Source organism: Haliotis rufescens, unplaced genomic scaffold, assembly GCF_023055435.1.
Source record: "Haliotis rufescens isolate VD_foot unplaced genomic scaffold, xgHalRufe1.0.p SCAF_15, whole genome shotgun sequence".
Taxonomy (NCBI): domain Eukaryota; kingdom Metazoa; phylum Mollusca; class Gastropoda; order Lepetellida; family Haliotidae; genus Haliotis; species Haliotis rufescens.
In genome coordinates, this window is record NW_025963835.1 from 33700324 (window position 1) to 33723551 (window position 23228).

Here is a 23228-nt window from a genome sequence, read left to right on the forward strand (position 1 = left end):
ATCAAACCCGGATCTTTGGCGTGACGAGCAAACGCTTTAACCACAAGGCTACCCCACCGCCACATCAGGGATTCCAACACACACTCTCAGAGTGAAGCATGAGAGTTAGAATGCTGTTTGTTAGTTTGTTGTTTAACGACATCTGAACCAGACAATCAGTGATTGACATCATGAGCATCGATCCACACAATTGGGATAAGATGACATGCATCAAACAAGTCAGCGAGCCTGACCACCTGATCCTGTTAGTCGCCTATTCTACCCCGGATCTTAACTAAACTGTCATGTTTTCATGCTACATATACAGACTGTTCAGGCAAAACTTAAGTTACAAAGACAAAGATACAGTTGTTGACATAAGGTCGAGTGCCATGGTGTTAGTGGACGTCAGTAGTTTCACTCTAGACCTGTAAAGGTGAATTTAAGTCTCAAGAATACTATTTCATCAGCCCTCATGAAACTAAACTGGACAAAGACTTGCAGAGCTTGCACGTTCTATCGGTTATATTCAGTTCCAGATTGTAGCAAAAATTGAAGCTTTGAGTACGGGTTCAGGATTAAGGCCAGACACGGCACCTTAAATTAACATAATTGCTTCAATATGTCAAAATCGAGATTTTGATTTTTTTCGCATATATAATACATGTACTTTGTGATGCAACATGTTTTTTACGATATTGTGTACATTTACTGAATAAAAAACGTTATTAAAATCATAATGTGTGGTATTGTTTTTAAATATGATCGTAATCAATGTGGAAAAACCTGAACTTTCACCCATGACAACGCCCCCGCAGCTGTAACGAACCCCTTCATGTTATACATCGATAGAAAGCTGATCGTTTCCGCCATCTTTCTGTGCAAAAACATTCTAAAAATAGATATTCCACGTGAGGCTATCGTCGGTTTTTCCCGCGAGACATTCGTACGTAAATTACCATTTAAGGAGAAATATCCCGTAATGCAACATTCGGGAATATTCGTTCGATCCAAATAAAGTAAAACGTATCCCACAATGCACCATTCGGCTTAGCAACAAAACACCGGTCTTTTCCGGTAGGTATACAAAATGGCGGCTGTTTTGCGAAAAGATTGACAGGCAAACATCGTTTTTGATATTTTCTTAACTGAAAATTGTTGTATTTTTTTAAAATGAGGTCAAAACACGGGTCACAACACGCCTATGTTAGAATAGGAGGCGAAGGGCAAGTCAGTTGAAGCAGGCACGTTCGAAATGCGGTGTTAGAGTTACGACCCGTGTTGACAGCGCGATCATCCCTGTGTCAGATTCTGACAGCTTGGACGTTTTAGATGCATCGGAATCATCCGGGGACCACGCCGTTGGGGAAAACATCCCCGTTGGAGACAATGAAGGTGAGAATTCTTTTTTATTGAATGCAACTTCACGCAGCGACATAAAACTATCAAAATTTAAAGCTGCTGAAAATATCAAATCTCCCGTGCTTGACAGTGATGAACCAAAACCTCAATGGATGTTAATTGACATGAGACAAATGAATTTATTTTTTCAAGAGATTGAATGCCTATCATGTCACGAACAGGGGTCTTTGTTGTTTGAAAAGAGTGACAATTTTGATAGATTTGGATTTGCTGTAAACGTTATGTTGACATGTCAAAACTGTCAGATGTGTGTTGCCAAAAATTACACTTCACAAAGGTAAGGTAATCAATCTGGTACCAATCCCTTTCAGGTCAATGACATTTTTATGCTCTGTCAGAGGTAGGACTTGGTCATGCTGCAATGAAAATGTTTTGTCTGGGTTTTGGAATGGAAGGTCTCCATCCTAAGACATTTCAACAAAAACAAAACATTCTTTCACAGGTTGTTGTTGAAAATACTAAGGAAGTTTTGTCAACATCAGACATTGTCTCGATGCAGAAATTGCAGAAAAGATGGTACCTGTGTATCAAAGAATGTCTGATGAAAACCTCCTTAAGAGGATGGTGAAAGGCAAGACACAGAATGCTAATGAATGCTTGCATTCCGTGATCTAGTCCCGTTGTCCGAAGACCGTCTTTGTGGGTGCAAGGCGGTTGCATCGGGCAGTGGCGTCTGCAATAGCTTCGTTCAATGAGGGTACATGTCACATTACTCAGGTAATTAACAAGCTTGCAATAGAAGCTAATGAAATAACAGCAGCTTCTATTGAAAGACTTGATAATGTGAGAACCCTCAAAGCAAGGAAGCAAAGCCAGGAGACATCTAAGATAGAACGTAGTGCAAAGTGGGAGGCTAAAAAAAGGGACCGAGTTCATGTTGAGGCAGCTGAAGGCTTGTTGTATGGTGCTGGGGAGTTTTAAGTCCTGTTATTTCTTTGTACATGCATTGTTTTATGTATCTTGAATACATCCCATCAGTAAACTAAGATTTTGTAAGTGTTTAATAGGTGCTGAAGGAAGAAAACCATATACAAACTTATTTCCTCATTTTCTCCATTAACGTCATTTTGGATCTTAGTGAACATAGATCTCAACCATTATTGGCCCGATTTGAATGAAATTTGGTGTACATATAGGCAGAGGATTACTTTACACAATAACAGAGAGACTTTTTAAAATTTGTTTGCCATTTCGATTTTAAAAAATAAATTATGGGTAAAAATCAACCTAAAAAATGTGAAATTTTGAAAAATTATTTTCAAAATATATACCAGTCTTTTTTCAATTTTTCTCTCTGTCATTGTACCCAACACCATACAAGCTTTGTTATACAATTGAAATTATATAAATATCTTTATTGGTCTTAGAGAAAAACTGAAACTAATTTCAATCTTTTTCAGGCTTGCGGCGGCCATCTTGGATGTTTCCATGGCAACCGGTGGCAACATCACCTGGAAAAGACTCCATTTCAATTGTTAATATGTATACCTCAAAGTTGTAACCAATTAAAACTAACAAATACTTGTGAAGCATTTTGTCAATTGTAAGGTGCAGTGTCTGGCCTTAAAAGCCTCAAAATGCTGCTAGTGCATGAGGATTGGATTCTTACTAGTCCACAGCTTAATTAAATAGTGGTGAACTAGCATGCATTTTGAAGGCTGCTGTAGCTAGTTAATCCTTCAGTCTGGACAAGTTACAAATGTCCTATTTCTCAGCCACAATATTCAGAAAATGTTTCCACAAAGTTGCCAAAACGTCCCACCCACCTAGGATGTCTCCTGCTGTGACGACGTTGAGGAAGGAGAGAGAGTTGCAGTCAAAGCCGTTGTAGGCATCCCCCGGGTCGACTGACTTGAGCAGATCCCTGACATGACGCACATGGATTCTGGCCTCTCGCACTGTGTACGGCTCTGGGGAGACAAGATGATCGGGATTAGCACAGCGGAGACAAGATGATCAGGATTAGCACAGCGGATCAGGTGTCGGTCGCTGTCCCCTGCCGTCCGAGCTTGTGTTGACAGTTCTCAAAACCTTATTCATCATCATTTGTTCAGCTGGTGTTCGTCTGAAAAGTAAGTTCAACACAGATCCAACCCCCACCCACAAGCATTTACAGAGATTTCATCACAAGGATTAATTATTTATTTATTTCATAGAAAAGTTATCAAAAATACTATATGATAAAGTCTTAAAATAATCAGGTTTTGTCCAAGAGCATGGTTTGTTAAGAAAAACATCTTTTAATTAATATTTATGAAGTTTCCTGTCTATGATCAGTTCTGGGAGAGGGAACTGTTGCCATGGTAACAATCAATGGCCTGGTGTCCCACAGACTATGTTCACTCCACAAAGATATTTGTAACCATGGTAACCTGGATTATCCTGATTCTGGAATTGTGCGACATACCTTCAATAACTTTGATCTGTGAACCTTCTTTAAGACCCTCGATACTCTTCAGTTCGGCAAAGTTGTCGAGGGTGAGTCCGTCGAGCTGTATGGAGAAGCACGTGCGGTGACATGTGTCCTCGCGGTCCATCAACACCTGGTGGATCTCCTGGACCAGCTCCATCGAGCTCACCTGATCAAGGGGGACAGGCATCAGTACAATAATACAATAATACAACAGTACAACACTTCATGAACAACCTGCAGCAACCCATTCTACTCGTTAGAGGCCACTAATGGGATCAGGAGGTCAGGCTCGACGACTTAGTTGATGCCAGTGTTCGAAATACCTGCCTGCCCGACCGTCCGAGACGGGTTGATTTCAACTCGGGCTGCCAGATTTTCAAATCCCCCTGCCCGACGGTCGGGTTATATTTCATATGTGACAATATTCTAAATATTTCCCGATGATAATCATTAATTCACATGTAAAGATGAATGATAAAATGTAACCAAAAAGAAACCCCGTTAGCTTATCCTGAGAAACATATGATTATAGTGGGCAGGCAGGTTTTGGTCAGGGCTGGCAAGTATTTCAGCTAGCCAGTCCTGTGGTCTGGCTGAAATTTTTGGGAGTTTCATATCCTGTTGATGCATGTCATTGTATCCCAATTGGGTGGATCAATTACTTACAACAGACTGCCAATATTGCTGAGTGTGGCGTAAAACAACAAACAAACTAACTGTATTGCAAGTGATTCCATGGCATATGATTGGCTTCTAAAGCAACTTTTGGTGTGTTTATGTTTCCAGAAACCCCTAAATAGTCCACACTCACTAATGCTTTCCGGTCGGCTGAACACAAGGGCTCAGGATGCATTACTGGGCAGAATGATGTCACAATTTTTATATATTGTAGTTTTTTTGTGAGTTGATAATTCAATAGGTGAGGTGAAATTGGGTTTAACCTAACGCCCCATGCTTATCATGCTTATCAGCGGAATGGCTCGTTTTCACTTCACAAGTATTAACACACATGCAGCTATCTTCGTAGAAAAAAATAATGGTGATATCATGTGATTCTATTTCAAGTGGCGAGGACTGTACTCAGTCCCTAGAGGAGGAGAATGGCTAGGAACATGTTGACATTTAGCATGCAACAGAATTTGCTTACAATAGACACTACTGAAATAATAACAAGCACATTTGACAACTATTTACGCTCAACTGAGCTCTGTGGCAGTTCATTAAGTTCGGAATGAGACACAAGACTATCAAGCTAATTGATACACAAGCTGGTGCAACTAAACAGATCAAATTAATTTTCTGTTTTCACCATGTGGCTTTCTGAAATTCAGAGTGAGAGGTTAACATCTCTTATCCATGGTGCAGAATCATCAGGATTGCCAATAGTTGCCAACCTCAGAAATTTGTTTTATTTCACGACTAGTCCAGAGGACATCAGTAAACCGCATTTCACTGGTGCAAAGTGTTGGTGGTCCTGTTTGACAAACATGTTAACAGCGTTGAAAATAGGCACTAGTCCTGTAGTCCTTGCCAAACTGCCCAATAATTAAGGTATTGTAAGGACCAGTAGAAATTGGCCATTATGAAGTGTTTTGCTATATGTATTCATTATCATCATTACATGTTCTGTCAGAGAGAGAGAGAGAGAGAGAGAGAGAGAGAGAGAGAGAGAGAGAGAGAGAGAGAGGTTTTTAAACGTTCGATTAAGCAATTTTGTGCAGTTTGGATTCGATTAAGCAATTTTGTGCAGTTTGGACAAGCCCATATCATTTCTGGTTGAAAACTAAAATTTGGACAAATCCGTGACGGTTGTCTGGAAACACGATCATATTTTCAGAGTATTTTTAAAAATCTTTGATTATATTTTTACGTGGAAGATGATTTTTCCACCCGAGGACTATTGTTTTAAAAAAACACAATTTTTCTGCGGAGATTTCCCTGCAAAATTAAAGCAATTCGAACTGGTTCAGAATTATAATCATCACTGTATTTTTACTTGTCCACAGCACAATGTAGTAGTCCCGATAGTTCAGTCAAAATCGCGTAATGCAGATTTCGATTGATTGCAGGATTTGTGAAGCATGTGTACCATCAACTACTGTCAACAGAAATTGTCCAAATCTTTTCATGTTCTTGATCAAGGTGCTCACGTGATTTGTTGCACTTTGCAAGCAGGTTGTATTACAATATAAATCTTGATTATCGATCAGATCGTCTTCACTGGACACCACCATTTTGTTTGAAGCAAATCAGCGTTAGAAATTGGCACTAGTCCTGTAGTCCTTGCCAAACTGCCCAATAGTTAAGGTATCATAAGGACCAGTAAAAATTTGCCATTTTTTAGGGTTTTGCTATATGTTATCATTATAAGGACTAGTGGACTAAATATGTTAGTTTCTACCCCTGCAAATGCAAGTTATATAAGAGGTAGAATCTGATTGGTCAATAGGAGGGACATAGAAGGGACATAACATTCTCACATATTCACTGAATCGAAAGTTGTCATCTCTTGAATACTAATCAGTATCTGTCGAGTTAAACATCTCTGTCTATGACAAGGAAATAAAGTTTGTATAGTGAATGTCCTTACAACACACGACCTGGAAATATCAAATTTTTCTTCGCTTTGTGACAGGTTGTGATAATGACTCATAAAGAAATCTTTAAGGAATGAACAACTGCACGAATATTACTCTCCTCATTAAATCAGTGATAGATTGTCACGTAACATAACTTGTTCATTATTTCGCTTTCAACAAGAAATTTGCCAGTTGCTGTAAATAACAGTGTGCCGGTGCGATCCGTCGATAAGTTCACACATGATTTCGCCACAATTCAAGTAATCAATATTGAATAAAAAAAAAGATTTATAAAATATAACAAAACTTATGTACTGATAGACAATTCGAACGTATCTTGGTCTATTTAAAGCTGTGAATGAGTTGGGTTTAACCATGTTAACACCGATTTTAACAGCATTCCAGTTATATCGCGGCGTGTCAGCTTGATGTGAGAGGAAAGACAGAAGTGATGCAGGTTTCAGACGTTTACCACCTCGGTGAAACCCACGAGCACGGTTATGGTGCTGACAAGACACATAGTCGGGGCAAACCAGGATTTGAACCCACAATCATAGCTTTCTGGCGGGCCAAATGGACGCAACTCTGCACAGTGAAACGCTATGCCTTAGACGACTGGGCCACCCGTGCTTCCGATCACATCAAGACATGAGCCGAGCAACAAACCATCCAAAGTATTCCCCCTCTTAATCTAAAAGATTTTAGTTGTTAAGGAAACAGCACGTCCAGCACGAGTGTCTTCTTGAACACAAGGGTATGTATCATGGTTATGAACGTGTAGATCCGACTTAAATATCTGTTATGTTCATACTTCCACAAACCCCATTAAAATATGGAAGTCAATTCTAAGAAATAAAGCCTTACACAGCGTTAGAAATTAGCACTGGTCCTGTAGTCCTTGCCAAACTGCCCAAAAGGTAGGTATCAACAGATCAAGGGTTTTGCTATATGTTATCATAAGGACGAGCAAACTGAAAATGTGAGTTATGGAGGTCAATTCATGTTGTTTTGCTTTTGGATCCACCGACCATAAAAATATAAACAAACTATCAGATGACAAGGTGTTATCATACAACTGATGGAAAATTGCTTTGACAATAAAAATGACAACTGAAGATTTTAGATCAATATTATTTAGGACCCAAATCAAGCAAAATTCTGTACAATGCATTTTTTTCTGACCTTCTGATCACTTCACTATCCAAATCCGTAAGAAGGAAAGATTGGTTGGTTGGTTTGTTGTATAATGCTGCACTCTGCAAAATTACAGCTATATGACGGCGGTCTGTAAATAATCGAGTCTGGACCAGACAATCCAGTGATTAATATCATGAGCATCGATCCAGCAATTGGGATCGATGACATGCATCAACCAAGTCAGCGAGCCTGACCATCCGATCCCCTTAGTCGCCTTTTATGGCAAGCATAGTCGCCTTTTACGGCAAGCATGGGTTGCTGAAGACCTATTCTAACCCGCAATCTTCACAGGTCAAAAAGGAAAGAAAAAAGTCATGTCCAAGTTTGTCGACAAAATGATAACTTATCTAATCATAAACATAAAAATGTATGAGGATATGCATGCAGTTACCTCGCTGAGGACAATAATTCCACACAGTTACCATGGTCTATAGAAGTAGCCTACCAGTGAACGTAGACTAAATAGTTCAGGTTTATGGAAACGTTTATGGAAACGAACAGAAACATAGCTTGGTTAGCCAATCAAATCATGGAATCCCTTGTAACTTACTTATATTGCCACAATTCACAATAGATGCCTGAGTAACATGGTGTATTTAACTGATACAGAGAAACTAGGTCACATTATACAGAATCCAGTCGAGTAAACTTCTGGCCTCACTCAGATGACACTTTTGATGAAAACCAGACAAAAACAGATATAACCAGACATACTGGCAGATGGCACCAGTAGCACTCCAAATAGACAACACATTCCTGTCACTTGTTTTTCATTCTTAATTGCAAATATCCACATGATCTACTGCGATTTTTATATTCTAACTATAACTATATTCCAACACTGTACAAATATTAATGAAAAAAGACCTTAAAGGCAGGACAGTTCTTTTAAGGTGCATGGCAACATGTGGACTTTGATACGATACATACAGGCTTGTATAGCTATACACGATAACATACTTGAATACAAAAGTCAAGACCCGTTAAGATCCGGGTAGAATAGGTCTTCAGCAACCCATGCTTGCCATAAAAGGCGACTATGCTTGTCATAAGAGGTGACTAACAGGATCGGGTGGTCAGGCTCGCTGCCTTGGTTGATGCATGTCATCGATCTCAATTGTGTGGATCGATGCTCATGATGTCAATCACTGGACTGTCTGGTTCAGACTCCATTATATTACAGACCTCCGTCATATAGCTGAAAGATTGCTGAGTGCAGTGTTAAAGAACAAATAAACAAACAAACAAACAAATGTAAGTCAATTTCCCCATATCATGAATATTGTACGAGCTATGCCCTTTTTTTAAACTTCTTGTCCAAGATGGGATTGAAAACATGATTGAAATGGCTTTGTTGGTTCTTTTTGCTAATATGGCTACAGTGACCTTATGATTTCCCAAAAATAAAAACTTTGTTGCACCCCTAAAGAAAACACTACCAAATTGACACTTTGGATAGCCTTGCACTTTGGATAGCACATGCAAGTATTGTGATAAGTATCAGATCGTAAGTAAGGGATCGCTATACCTATTGGGTCGCACATGCAAGTATTGTGATACGTATCGGATCGTAAGTAAGGGATCGCTATACCTATTGGGTCGCACATGCAAGTATTGTGATACGTATCGGATCGTAAGTAAGGGATCGCTATACCTATTGGGTCGCACATGCAAGTATTGTGATACGTATCGGATCGTAAGTAAGGGATCGCTATACCTATTGGGTCGCACATGCAAGTATTGTGATACGTATCGGATCGTAAGTAAGGGATCGCTATACCTATTGGGTCGCACATGCAAGTATTGTGATACGTATCGGATCGTAAGTAAGGGATCGCTATACCTATTGGGTCGCACAGTTTGTGTATGGTCCCAGCCCTAGTGACCCGTGAAGATTCCGGGGTCGAATTGGTCTTCAGCAACCCATGCTTGCCGTAAAAGGTGACTATGCTTGTCGTAAAAGGCGACTAACGAGATCTGGTGGTCAGGCTCGCTGACGGCGTTAAACAACAAACAAACCAACCAACCCACCCAGCCCTAGTAATAACCAGCCCTAGTAATAACCCAGCCCTAGTAATAACCAGCCCTAGTAATAACCCAGCCTGATGGCTATTCCCGCTTGTGTGCCCTTACTGCCTTACACAAAACATGAAATGTGATTCAGTGACTGTATAAAACCAGGAGAACAAACGACATTGAACCAGTCATGAAAGTAACAGTTACACAAACATACAATTAAAGAAAATGTTCATTGGAAGGAAGACAGGTGCTTGAATCACTGGTCCTGCTATCAGGGAAATACGAGTCATGTCAACCAGGCTTTAACATTAGTTATAACTAACATGAACAAGATGAACCAGGAATACTTTTATTCCAAGTTGAGAATGTTAATTTCTCAATTCAATAAGAATTGACATTTCCTGCTGACCTGGGGTCAAACTTTGTCCTCTGAGCAGGTCTAGTATAATCTCTGCTATAGTACAGTAGACAGTGTTCTACTTACCGGCAACTCGAATGACTCAACGCCCGGTCCCGTAATGCTCACAGTAAAGCCGGTATCCTGAATTAGAACGATTTCTTGATCATTTTTTGTTTCTCCTTCTTTGATCTCTCCTTCCTTCACTTCTCCATTTGTCTTTTCTTTCTCGTTTTCTTCAGTCTTCTCTCCATCCTTGGAGCTGGTGGGTGTGCTAGACCCCGAGGAGCTCTTCTCCGAAGCTGTGTCCGCAACCCCATTCGTCACAACAGGAACTGCAGAATGAGAGACAAGGATAACAACAACAACAACAACAACAACAACAACAACAACAAAAGGCCATTTATATAGCGCATATTTCCACACCACTCGGGGCACAAGAATCATTCTCAGCTCCCTGGGGATTATACAACCCAAACAATATGTTAGGCACTAGAAGGTTAACAACCACATTGCCATCTCATCCTACCGGGTACCCATTCACTGCTGGGTGAACAGAGGCACATTTCGAACAGAGTCACTTGCCCAAGGTGATGCCACATGTGTTACATGTGCTTCAATGTGGGGCAGAACTGAAGCCCTAGAAACTCTCAGAAGTCAAGTCGCTGAAACGCGGTCACCCATCTAAGGACCTCGCACACTGACAGTTTACAGTCGGCAGAGTCAAGTTAGGAAGTATGGCTCAATGCAAGAAAATATTTACTTTTTCACTACTAATTTTCACTACTTATTAGTGTTTGGTGTAACAGCCATTAAAGTAAACATTTAAGGTATGAATCTATTTTATTACTCAGTGTGTGACTGTGATTGATATTTGTATCGGGAAGTAATGCCGATAATGATTAATATTTGTATCAGAAGTAAAATATCGCGATCCACTGATGCATCGTTCCACCACTAATCGCCGTATTGTTCCACCACTAATCGCCGTATTGTTCCACCACTAATCATCGCCGTATTGTTCCACCACTAATTGCCGTATTGTTCCACCACTAATCGCCGTATTGTTACACCACTAAATGCCATATCGTTCCACCACTAATCGCCGTATCGTTCCACCACTAATCGCCGTATTGTTACACCACTAAATGCCGTATTGTTCCACCACTAATCGCTGTATCGTTCCACCACTAATCGCCGTATTGTTCCACCACTAATCGCCGTATTGTTACACCACTAAATGCCGTATTGTTCCACCACTAATCGCCGTATTGTTACACCACTAAATGCCGTATCGTTCCACCACTAATCGCCGTATTGTTACACCACTAAATGCCGTATCGTTCCACCACTAATCGCCGTATTGTTACACCACTAAATGCCGTATTGTTCCACCACTAATTGCCGTATTGTTACACCACTAAATGCCGTATCATTCCACCACTAATCGCCGTATTGTTACACCACTAAATGCCGTATCGTTCCACCACTAATCGCCGTATTGTTACACCACTAAATGCTGTATCGTTCCACCACTAATCGCCGTATTGTTACACCACTAAATGCCGTATCGTTCCACCACTAATCGCCGTATTGTTACACCACTAAATGCCATACTGGCATTGGGATAAAGTTCCCTGTTTTGTTTTCCCTGATGTAAACTATATCACATCCATATGACAGCTGTCAATACACTATGAAGCAAGGACCAGACAGACCAGTGATCGATATCATACAATGCAATCAAGTGAGGAAATTAACCAAGTGACCGAGGTTTACAGGTTTAAATTGACTTGTTTTTGTGCCACAATCAGCAATATTTTAGCTATATTGTGACCAGCAAATAATCTAGTCTGGACTAGAAAATCCAGTGATTGATATTGAGAACAGTGATCCACACCGCGAGGGACTACAATAACATGCCATCAACCACCAAGGCAGTCGCCGACTCGTAGGACCAGATTACCTTGCTGGTGACCTATTTCACGTTATGTCCTAGAATCACCATGGGGTCAAATTGAATTGTCTCTCGTGATAAGGAAAGGTTGACGGGATCTATTCTAACACTGCAGGTCCTTTTTTTTAACACCACACTAAGCAATGTTACAGCTATATGACGGCGGTGTGTAAATAATCGAGTCTGGACCAGACAATCCAGTGATTGACATCATAACCATCGATCCACGCAATTGGGATACGATGACATGCAGCGAGCCTGACCACCCGATCCTGTAGTCACCTCTTACAAGAGGCATAGTTGACTTTAACGGCAAGCATGGGTTGCTGGAGACCAATTCTACCCCGGATCTTCACGGGTCTTGAGGGCAAACAGTCCAGCTAAGCAGCTTAGTGGTAGACCCTTATTTGGTGGAAATCAACACACTGAACCATGTAAATGCAAGTGTAGACATGGTAGAGTGGCAATACTACACTGGAAACAGCAACACGTACAAAGTGAGCAATTAATTGTTTGCCAGAAGATGAATAGGGTCATCACATAAACGTGATATTGTTAAAATTTATTTCTTAAGACAGAAATATGAGCCTTCCGTCACACTTCACAAGCCTTGGGACAGGACTGCTGGTCGCATTCTCCTATATCACGCCTGTACTTGCTAAACACATGTCAGCACAAGGACAATGAAACTGGAATGGACAGCCAGTTATGCTGTCCCCTTTACAAGAGATAAATACCAGGGAGAACTTATGCAACCCCCAGCTGTGGGCTACCACAGGTCAAGGTGAAAGGTGAAAGGTTAACAATCATGCTGGCACTCACTACACAGGCCCAAGGCGGGAGCTCCCACTGAATTTATCAAAAGGCAGAATGGGTAACCATGGTAACATGGTTAAGCGTAGTATCTAACTATCATCCATATCATTATAATCATCATACAAATCTAACTGTTTATGAAATACTATTTGAGTCCAGGCTTCATGATCCATTCATAATATTTCAATATTGTATATTTATTACATATTTATTACATATTAATAGAATAATAAAAAATAATATTGTTTATCTTATCACGATACACTGTATGTTCGGGGGCAGAGACCGTATTAACCCACTAGTTCAGTTTATTTCAGACTAGTCGCTCAAGCAAAATAACAAGATTTGGAGGGAAAACAACAAGTCTCTCTAGCTATTCACTAAACTCGGACTAACGGACAAGTGGCAGATCTCTCCTTCATATTTATAATGCTTAGGGTCCCGAGTAGGACCCAGGTACCCACAGGACTACCCAGACCCAGACCCTTGGTTAGTCACGTGACAGTGTTTGATGGCAATAACAATATACATCAATGGTACACAACAAGCTGCTGATGTTCGCCATTTCTTTCCGACTATGGGCAAAATTAAAGCTTCAGTGTACTTCAGATTGTTTTATATGTGTATCTAAATAGTTTTTGCCAGGGCTCCGGTACAACAATGCCCAATCAAGACATGTTGGACCCAGCTCTTGAGACCTACAGCGGGTGCTCGGGTAGGGCCGAGTAACGGGGTAGTAAAACAGGACTTATCCCAGCCCTATCTTGTATGGTTATCAAACTTTACTGTCATAACAAGTGTTCATAATCACAATGAATGTGAAGTGAGTGTGTCCCTGCCGCCCCCACCAGCCTGATTTGCGGGGTCCTTGGGACGTCTTCACAGTTGCAAACTTTAGTGGCAACATTAGTTACCGTGGTTACCTCCTCTGACACGAGGTGAGTGAATGTTGTTTTATGGCACTAACTGAAGGAGGTTTGTTTAATGTTGCAGACAACTTGAACTTTGACCCTAGCCTTGCACAATGTCAGCAGCATAGACCATCATACATCCATGTCAAGTTACAACAGGCATAGCCAAGCTGTGAGTTCAACTGGCCGTGGTGTTATTCGCTTGTGAAGAAGCAGCCCAAAGTACTGGCAATTCAACACCACTAAAAGACCACAGACTGTCACGCCAGAAAGTGGATAAAGTCCATTAATGTCTTGCCGTACAGAATGACACGATTCATGAACTTCAGGATCACACGGGAAAATCAGAGGGCATGATCCAGGCCTGTCCCGAGCTGAATACTAAACACAAGATATGTACATCAGCGATGTATCAGGGTTTATCCAGTACGCATTAATGTATAGAATGGACGCAGGAAAAATATATACTGCACCAAGAGAGACACGCTAATATTCATTGCATCTACAGTGCATCAAGAGCAGTTATGGGCGTCTGTTGTTTCATCCATCAGTCAGGACCACAGACCACATGATCACTGATTCAATCCAGGCTCTAAAGTACCGTATATCGACGTAATAAGCCCCCCGCTCTTATAAGCGCCCACGGCGATATTTGTTAATATATTGGCTAGTGAACAATCCCAATTTGCACCCCTTCCGATTGATCAATGTACTCAAGACTTATTTATTCGTGTATAATACGCACTTGTGTGTTATATGCACCCTTACTTATGAGCAATTAAATTCTGGAAAAATATATCTGTCGTACATAAACATTTCAGCCTGTCAGCATAAACCACGAAATTTATCTTTCAACTCTATTCTAATAAGAGCCCCAAATATTTAATTTTGAGAGCGCCCTGGGCGCTTATTACGTCAAATATGGTAATTATCTAAACGTACAGTACACTGCACCACTTCATTACTTTACAGGGCCCTTAGAATTTATTACTGGGGGTCCCATGGACCACCACTTTGTGAGTCAAGGTAAAACCATTGATACATACATACAAACAAATGACTCTTATCACAAGGATAAAAGGATAAAAAATAAATATTTAGTGAGACCTTGGATCCAAATACATTAACAGCAAACCTCCTGAATGCTGCACTCCCCATATTTTCAAACACAAAATTATTCATATCAATCACTGGATTGTCTGGTTCAGACTATTACTTACAGCCTGCCATCATACAGATAGAAAATATCTCAGTGGGACAATAAACCAACAATATAAAGTGACACCTAGTTAAATTGGTTTTCTTTGGAGCTTCACAAATTTAGGCAGCCCACACAAACATGTTTTAATTTAAAATATTATAGGTTGGATGTCTTTGTTGCTCTTTACCGTCTCCCAGCCATGTGACCCAGCATACACATGAGTCGCCTCAAATGTCAGAGTTGAGGCACACGGGTAGACTTACACAAGTCTCTAAAACTACTAGTATAAATCATAACTTCTAGATCATATAAATAATAAGGACAAGTCGTCCCTATAACAGACTGGCCGCTTATCTAACCTCCCTATTATAAGGATAGAACTACTACCCACCTATGGACCTATCATATAGTACAGACTTGGGGCAAGGCTAGCTCACCGGAATAATGGCACAGCTGTCTTCTCCACAAGCCGATTCCTGATCTTCTTGCAGACATCACTAATGGTAAAATGCTTAACACATTGAAACTGTGTCCAAACAAGCAGCCAGTTGCTTCCAGTGTAGCAGTCACAGATCATAATGGAAAATTAACAGAACAAGTTGGGTTTTTAATGCAGCTTTTTATGTGTGTGTGTGTGTGTGTGAGGAGGGGGGGGGGGGGGGGAGCCCCAGGGGATGCAGGTCTTGGATGATTGACATTTCAGCTGACCTCACAAGCACAGGTTTTGTGATGACTAATCTTGAAACCTAACCAGGGTGTGAAAAATATATAGTCTCGGTTGGTTTGGATCCTTACGAATATCATAAATCTGAAATCTGACAGCTGCATTTTAGCTTTAATTTCTCTTGTAGCCTCATAAAAGTCTCTTGGATTATTTTCAATGTCAAAGCGATCATCAGAGTTGGCAGTATAAAAAAAACCGGGGTACAATAGGTCTTCAGCAACCCATGCTTGCTGCATGCTTGCTGCATGTCATCGATCCCAGTTGCGTGGATCGATGCTCATGAAGTCAATCACTGGATAGTCTGGTCCAGACTCGATTATTTACAGACCACTGTCATATAGCAGGAATATTGCAAAGTGTGGTGTTAAACAACGAACAAATTTTTTTTCACAATTTTTTCAGGAGGTCCTTAAACCAAGCAAACCAATAATGTAATCTAAGGTCTAAAAGGAGGAAAACCTTCAAGTGGCGAGGACAGCGCCGTATGACATTAAGAAGGCATGGCGCCAACAGACAAGGGATCATAATCACGGCAAATTTGGGATTCTTGATACCGAGTTGCATTTTTGGCTAGGGGTCAGCAGTCGTATTAATTTAAAGGGCAATAATTTCAAGATACACAGTATTCAAAATGTTTTTTTTGTGTGTGTGTGTCTATCATCACAGTCAGCAATATTTGAGCTACATAACAATCACGGAAGTAAACTGTGAAATGATACCAAAAGATAAAATATTGTTTTTCTGTTAGACCAAAGATTCACATACATATTATTCGCCATTTTTATGAACAGCGGTGATAAAATCTCATGTAAAGGGCCAAGCAACCAATCAAGTCATCCATCCTGATCTTTTGCTATCGTTTCACAATGACCAGAATCCCCACGGTGGGGTCAGTATGGCAAATGATGTATGAAAGTTATATCTTGTCTTTGTGGGAGTTGGAAAACACAATCTGTCACAAAACACTAATTCACCCGATGCCTCTTAAACATGTTAGGGGCTGTAGGGTAGCCTAGTGGTTAAAGCGTTAGCTGGTACCGCTGATGACCTGGGTTTGATTCCCGACATGGGTACAATGTGTGAACCCATTTCTGGTATCTCCTGTCGTGATATTGTTGGAATATTGCTAAAACCGGTCTAAAGCCATACTCACTCACACACGTTAATGATTCAGGAGTTTCTCACAGAATCTGCTTTTTCTCACGTCTCGATTTTCCCCTGTCCTACATAATGTCGGAATCTCTCCTGTCATCTGTTATACCTTACATACCTAGGCCCAGTGTTATAATGTGGGGCACTGCCAGGACAGGTTAGCACGGAGCTGTGTGGCATTCTGTCACATCCCAGACCTCGTCACACTGTCATCCAGTTACCACATGGCTGATGTGACCCCGAGGTCTGCACCTCTTCCACAGCTGGCGATGGCACATACAAGCACATATTCTCCACCTTGTACCACATGCAGAGCATGGCACAACAGTAGCATGTCAGTAGCAACCATTTTGATGACCAAATGTGACTTAAATCCATGATTGGTGACCAAAATTCATCTACTGCTCGCCACTTAGCTACCTAAAAGTAAACAGGACTGGCGACAATATCTGTTGGCTCCTAAAAACTGTGGTTTGGCTCCTAAAATATTCATATTAGGAGCCGCTTGAGATAATCCAACGCTTCTCCACAAGGCCCTCCCACTCCCCACCACGAAGTTATAACACAACATTCCATCTCCCCACCATGAAGTAATAACACAACATTCAATCTCCCCACCACGAAGTAATAACACAACATTCCATCTCCCCACCACGAAGTAATAATACAACATTCAATCTCCCCACCACAAAGTAATAACACAACATTCAATCTCCCCACCACGAAGTAATAACACAACATTCAATCTCCCCACCATGAACAGTGATGAAGTAATAACACAACATTCAATCTCCCCACCACTAAGTAATAAGACAACATTCAATCTCCCCACCACGAAGTAATAACACAACATTCAATCTCCCTACCACAAGTAATAAGACAACATTCAATCTCCCCACCACGAAGCAATAACACAACATTCAATCTCCCCACCACTAAGTAATAAGACAACATTCAATCTCCCCACCACGAAGTAATAACACAACATTCAATCTCCCCACCACGAAGTAATAACACAACATTCAATCTCCCCACCACGAAGTAATAACACAACATTCCATCTCCCCACCATGAAGTAATAACACAACATTCAATCTCCCCACCACGAAGTAATAACACAACATTCCATCTCCCCACCACGAAGTAATAACACAACATTCCATCTCCCCACCACGAAGTAATAATACAACATTCCATCTCCCCACCACGAAGTAATAACACAACATTCAATCTCCCCACCACGAAGTAATAACACAACATTCAATCTCCCCACCACGAAGTAATAACACAACATTCCATCTCCCCACCACGAAGTAATAACACAACATTCAATCTCCCCACCACGAAGTAATAACACAACATTCCATCTCCCCACCACGAAGTAATAACACAACATTCAATCCCCCCACAAGCCAAATCAATCTGCCTACAAAACAAATCTTTCTTTCAAACCAAAACAACTGTAGGCAAAGGGACTATCTTGTTGGTCAGATGTCAGCTGCCCCCGAATCTTGTCTGAAATAATCATACAGATGTTGACAGGGGCACAAAAGAACATGGCCGCTTGTTATGCACAATCACACACACGAATATGTCCGCGACTGAGGTGACCCAGATATTTCCATGGAAATATTGGCGCACATAATAAGATATTACTGACAGGCACATGGGCAAACCAAGGGTCATAATCCAGAGGAATATGGAATTTGAACCCATCATTATTAGATCCTTACATGCAAAGGGAAGCAACTCTGCCCAAATTGTGGCACTTTACAAACCCCCAAACCCCATCACCCTAAATACAACAGGCACCTACACCGTGTTCGTTATGAGAGCATCAGTTTGTTCTTATTTTGTGTCACGGCCTTAATTGCATAATATGGCATAAACTGAATAACTTGAAAAGTCAACACACATTCCTTAAGTTTGTCAATTTTCCACTATGCAAATAATATCAACAAAAATAGATTTCACGATGACATAATACCTTCTATCATGTCTTACTGTAGGTGCCCCTCAGAACTTTTCAATCAAACCTAAAGTGGGAACATATTTATTTTTAAGGAGGCCAAAGGCAGAAAAGGAGTGTAACAAAAACATATCTATTCAGGTCACCTTCATATAAAACTGAAGGCCTTTCATCAATGTTCCATGGCTTTATAAACCTGATCTCATGAAAATCAGATCTTTTAATTGATTCTATATCTCTTTAACGATCTGACAACCATATCCATAGGAGACTGAGTTAGGGGAAGCCTGGAGGAATTTGACCACCCATTCTAAATGGTGGACGAATGGGTTCTTGAGCCAATCAAATGTCAGTTATCTGAAATTATTCGGCTTCATTTCTTAATCACCTCAATATTTTTGGTTTGTTGTTTAACGCCACACTCAGCAAAATTCCAGCCATATGACGGCGGTCGGTAAATAATCGAGTCTGGACCAGACAATCCAGTGTGCATCGATCCTTGCAATATTGGATCGATGACATGCATCAACCAAGTCAGCAAACCTGACCACCCGATCTCATTAGTCGCCTTTTACGTCCTCAATATGGAAATTTCTATTTAACAAAACCAAATGTACACAGAACTGAAGGATACAATTCCTTTGTTTGTACAGCCTTTTGGTTGTAGACGTCATGGCGCTCGGAAACAAGTTTAATATATTAATATCCACAAAAGCAAGGTGTGTCCTTTATTTACATTTGGAACTGCCTCTACATGTTAATTTTCAAAGATATAGAAATCCGATATACTGGTCATAATGCTAGGAGGATACTGGTATCCATTGTTTAGAGAATATAGATGCCTTGACGACCATCAACATGTTCACCTGTGTGATTCTTATGAGATTGTTTATAACAATATCTACACAGAAAGAGAGAGACAAATTTGAATAGAGTTGAAAATTAAAGAAATTCAGTTTGAGGAGCCATCACTAGTGTCTGGTTATTCCAGTGTGTAAAAGGTCAGCTTGCCATGTATTGCAAACAGATGTCGGTCACTAACTAACATGACTAAAGCCATTTTTGTTTAAGGTGAGGATAAAGCAAAATTGCATCAGTTATCAGTTGCCTGAATGCATCTTCCTGTTTCTTTAGAACGTTACATAAGAGCATACCATTGGCCTATTCGACTTTGGAAGTTTCGTAAGTCCCGCTGTTGAAATCGGCTGCAGTGATTGCGTGAGATCAGCTGTGTGGAGGTCAGGAAACTTGGTACACCTGACCCTTCGACCTTGGATATCTGTTTTGACTACGCACATGGGTCTGCATCGAATTATGCAAATATCTCAGAATGATCACAAGTCTATATCAGCTTGGAGACTTGGTAACTTTGCAAAATTGTCAGTTATAAAACCAGTGTCGTCGTTATGCAACTTCCGAACATGAGGCATTCGTGTCTGCTTTCATCAACAAAAACATTGACGGTGCATTTCGTCGTCATCTAACAAAATAATAAATCTGGATAACGTAAAACCAGGTTCAATTTTATATTGACATCCCTCTGACCAAAGATAACTTGATGCCAGTGAATTTAATACCAACAGTACGAGATTCGACTTTGCCCCATGCAAGAAAGGGGTCTTGTCTTCAGAGTAATGTCTTACCGTGGCCGTTCATTCGAGGCGCTTCCTGGTCGATCATGTCCTTGCTTTCTGTTCCTTTCTGACCACTGTCATGATCTGACTGCTGATTGTTGTCTGCGCCCGATATCCCTGCCATCAGTCAGTATATTCACCTGCCTTTCCTAACACGTGTGTGGTAGAACAAGTCCTGAAGGTCGTCATTCCATATATGGAATATAAAGTAACACGCTTTTCGTTACGACTACTAATACTAAATTGTACAACGGTAAGCAGTCTGTTGACGGTTGTTGGCCGTTGTTTGTCTCCCACCCAACCACCCCCTCTGTGAGATTCATAATAAGATTAAGCGAGGCTATATCAATAACATGTAAATGTATCTATTCGTTTCTTACGCTGATGCTATTAACTATTGATTTTTTTATTTAGATCGTCCCACGTTGATTTGTTTTGGTAATAACTAGTACAGTTTACTACAAATGTAAGCTATTCATCATTTGACATGAACAAATTCCTCAATTTAAGACCGACATCCAGAAAACTATTCTCAATTTCTTTATTCAACGTACTGAGGAGGCCACAGGCCTATAGTACAATCATGATTACAGGAGCAATTGGTACAATCATATATTTTCCTAACTTGATTTTCTTTGTATAAAAGCATGATATATGTACATAGAAATATTTCTTATGGTTTCGATGTTGCTAGTTGTCAGTAATAGTTTAAACTTAAATGTACAATGGTTTATATGAACATATTTTGGTAAGTATACTTTTCTTAGTTCATCATAATGCGGACATACTAGTAAAAAGTGATACTCGTCCTCAATTAATCCTAGGTCACATAGTGGACAGATTCTATTTTCTCTCGGAATATTTTGATATCTACCTTTTTCAATTAAAAGATCGTGTGATGAACATCGGAATCTTGCAAGTGCTACCCTAAATTGAACATATTTTGGTAAGTATACTTTTCTTAGTTCATCATAATGCGGACATACTAGTAAAAAGTGATACTCGTCCTCAATTAATCCTAGGTCACATAGTGGATAGATTCTATTTTCTCTCGGAATATTTTGATATCTACCTTTTTCAATTAAAAGATCGTGTGATGAACATCGGAATCATGCAAGTGCTACCCTAAATTTTCTAAGACTAACACTGAAAAGGTATTGCTCTGCAAAGATATATGACTTGAAACTGCTATATAACAGGGGCTTTGGTGAACGCGTTAGAGTTGCATTCCATGACTGAAAATATAAATCGTTTAATCTAAATGAAAACAGTGTTATTTGAGAAATATGACGCGTATATAATCCGTGAATCATTCAACCTTCTCTCTCCGCTGTTGTGCACATCTTCCAGAAGCAAGGGTGTCAAGTAGCCTATATCAAAGTCTAGACTAGAAAACACCAGACTTCATCCGTATTATCACGTATTAAAGCAAATGGAATTATTTTTTCAGCACCTCAGTTTGAAAATACTAAGTAAGTTCCTGTGAAATCTTGTTGTCATGTGCTCACCCAAACTGTCGTCGACGACTCGAATTTCCGACAGAGGTTCAGAGACTACTGTACTATGTTGTCATGAAAGTAATATCGTACCTGCCGTATTCTCGTAACTCACGAGCACACAGTTTACCTCTCATGTTACGAGAGGATGTGATGTAAACAAACTTCATACTCTGAATTGCACACAATAGATGCCGCACCTCAATGGCATCAGCAAAGTAATCCATCAGATTAAGGTATCACTATATTATGTTTGAATGCCTGTCGTGGAGGCTATGAAAACCAAGGCGATCGAACTACGCGATCACGTGCGAGTTATAATTTTAGATTCACATGCTTTAATTTATGCAAATGCAATTCTGTCCTCCTCTTTTTGAAGTAGATTGATAATGTTGACGAAAATTGTGACGTGACTATTTCATTTGGCGACATGTTTTCAGCGAAAACATAATTATTTTGACACATTTCTGGCAAACAGGCAAATTGTTTCCCGAATTAGCTCTTTCAAATCATTTGAGAGTGCATGGGAGATAGAAACAAATATACTGGACCGCAAAAGAAACGTCACCCCAAGTAACATTGCATGAAAAGTTGTCATTTAAATAGCTGGGTAATTTTTGTCAAAGTTTCTTAAATTTAACACTACCCTGACCGGAAAAATGAATTTGGATGATAATAAAACAAAGCATGCAGATGACAATAAAACCGATCGCCCAAACGCATCACGGTAACGGCCATGGTAACTCGATGCACGTGAGTTCCGTGCAAATTGAAATGCACATGCGTTCCCCAATTTCTTGCCCTATAAAAACCCACCCAGATCGGATAACATTCATTCGTTTTTGAATTGCTACCACATAACTTCTTTGAGTGGCATTTAGAAGTTGTAGTGATGAAGTAAGACGAGTTCTATGGATGAACAACTTCTTTATTACAATTAGTGCTACGGCTCCAGCTGGGTCTTCTTTCTTAGATGTAGGGGGCTTGCCATTGGCGCTGAGGATGTTCTGGATTGTCCTGCCTCTCTGGAATACTGTATCAATGTTGGCGTGGTGTTTGAGCAGTCTGCGGATCTGGTGGCTGGCTGTTCCAATGTCGGGAAGACTGATGACAAACGGGGCTGTCTGTTGTCGTGGAGGCCGCTCTCTAGGGCTGAGGATGCTGTTGATTGTTTGTTCAACTAGGCTGGTAGGGTAATTGTTGAAGTTAGTGAATACATGGCGGAGGTGGTTGAGTTCAGTTTTAAGCTGTTGTGGCGTGGAACAGATGTTGACAGCACGTCGGGCTAAGGTGGCGTTGATTCCTCTCTTGATTTGTGGTGGGTGGTTATAGAGGAATTGTGCAGATACTGATCCGTATGGG

General features: G+C 40.4%; 1 protein-coding gene and 1 long non-coding RNA gene across 2 annotated transcripts in view; one reads left to right on the forward strand and one right to left on the reverse strand.

Moving 5' to 3' along the window:
* LOC124132072 (clustered mitochondria protein homolog) overlaps nt 1-20556 on the reverse strand; it is a 71173-nt gene extending 50617 nt beyond the window's left edge. Inside the window, exons 1-4 of the mRNA XM_048396489.1 lie at nt 20380-20556; nt 10094-10341; nt 3809-3980; nt 3168-3311 (exon numbers count right to left, since the gene is read on the reverse strand). Of these exons, the coding sequence (XP_048252446.1) occupies nt 3168-3311; nt 3809-3980; nt 10094-10341; nt 20380-20494 (679 nt within the window). The 5' untranslated portion in view covers nt 20495-20556. The remainder of the gene's footprint in view (nt 1-3167; nt 3312-3808; nt 3981-10093; nt 10342-20379) is intronic.
* LOC125380126 lies at nt 557-2925 on the forward strand. Its single transcript, XR_007221087.1, has 2 exons — nt 557-1374; nt 2802-2925. It is a non-coding gene; the product is annotated as an uncharacterized LOC125380126 (long non-coding RNA).
* Nucleotides 20557-23228: the final 2672 nt, after the last annotated feature.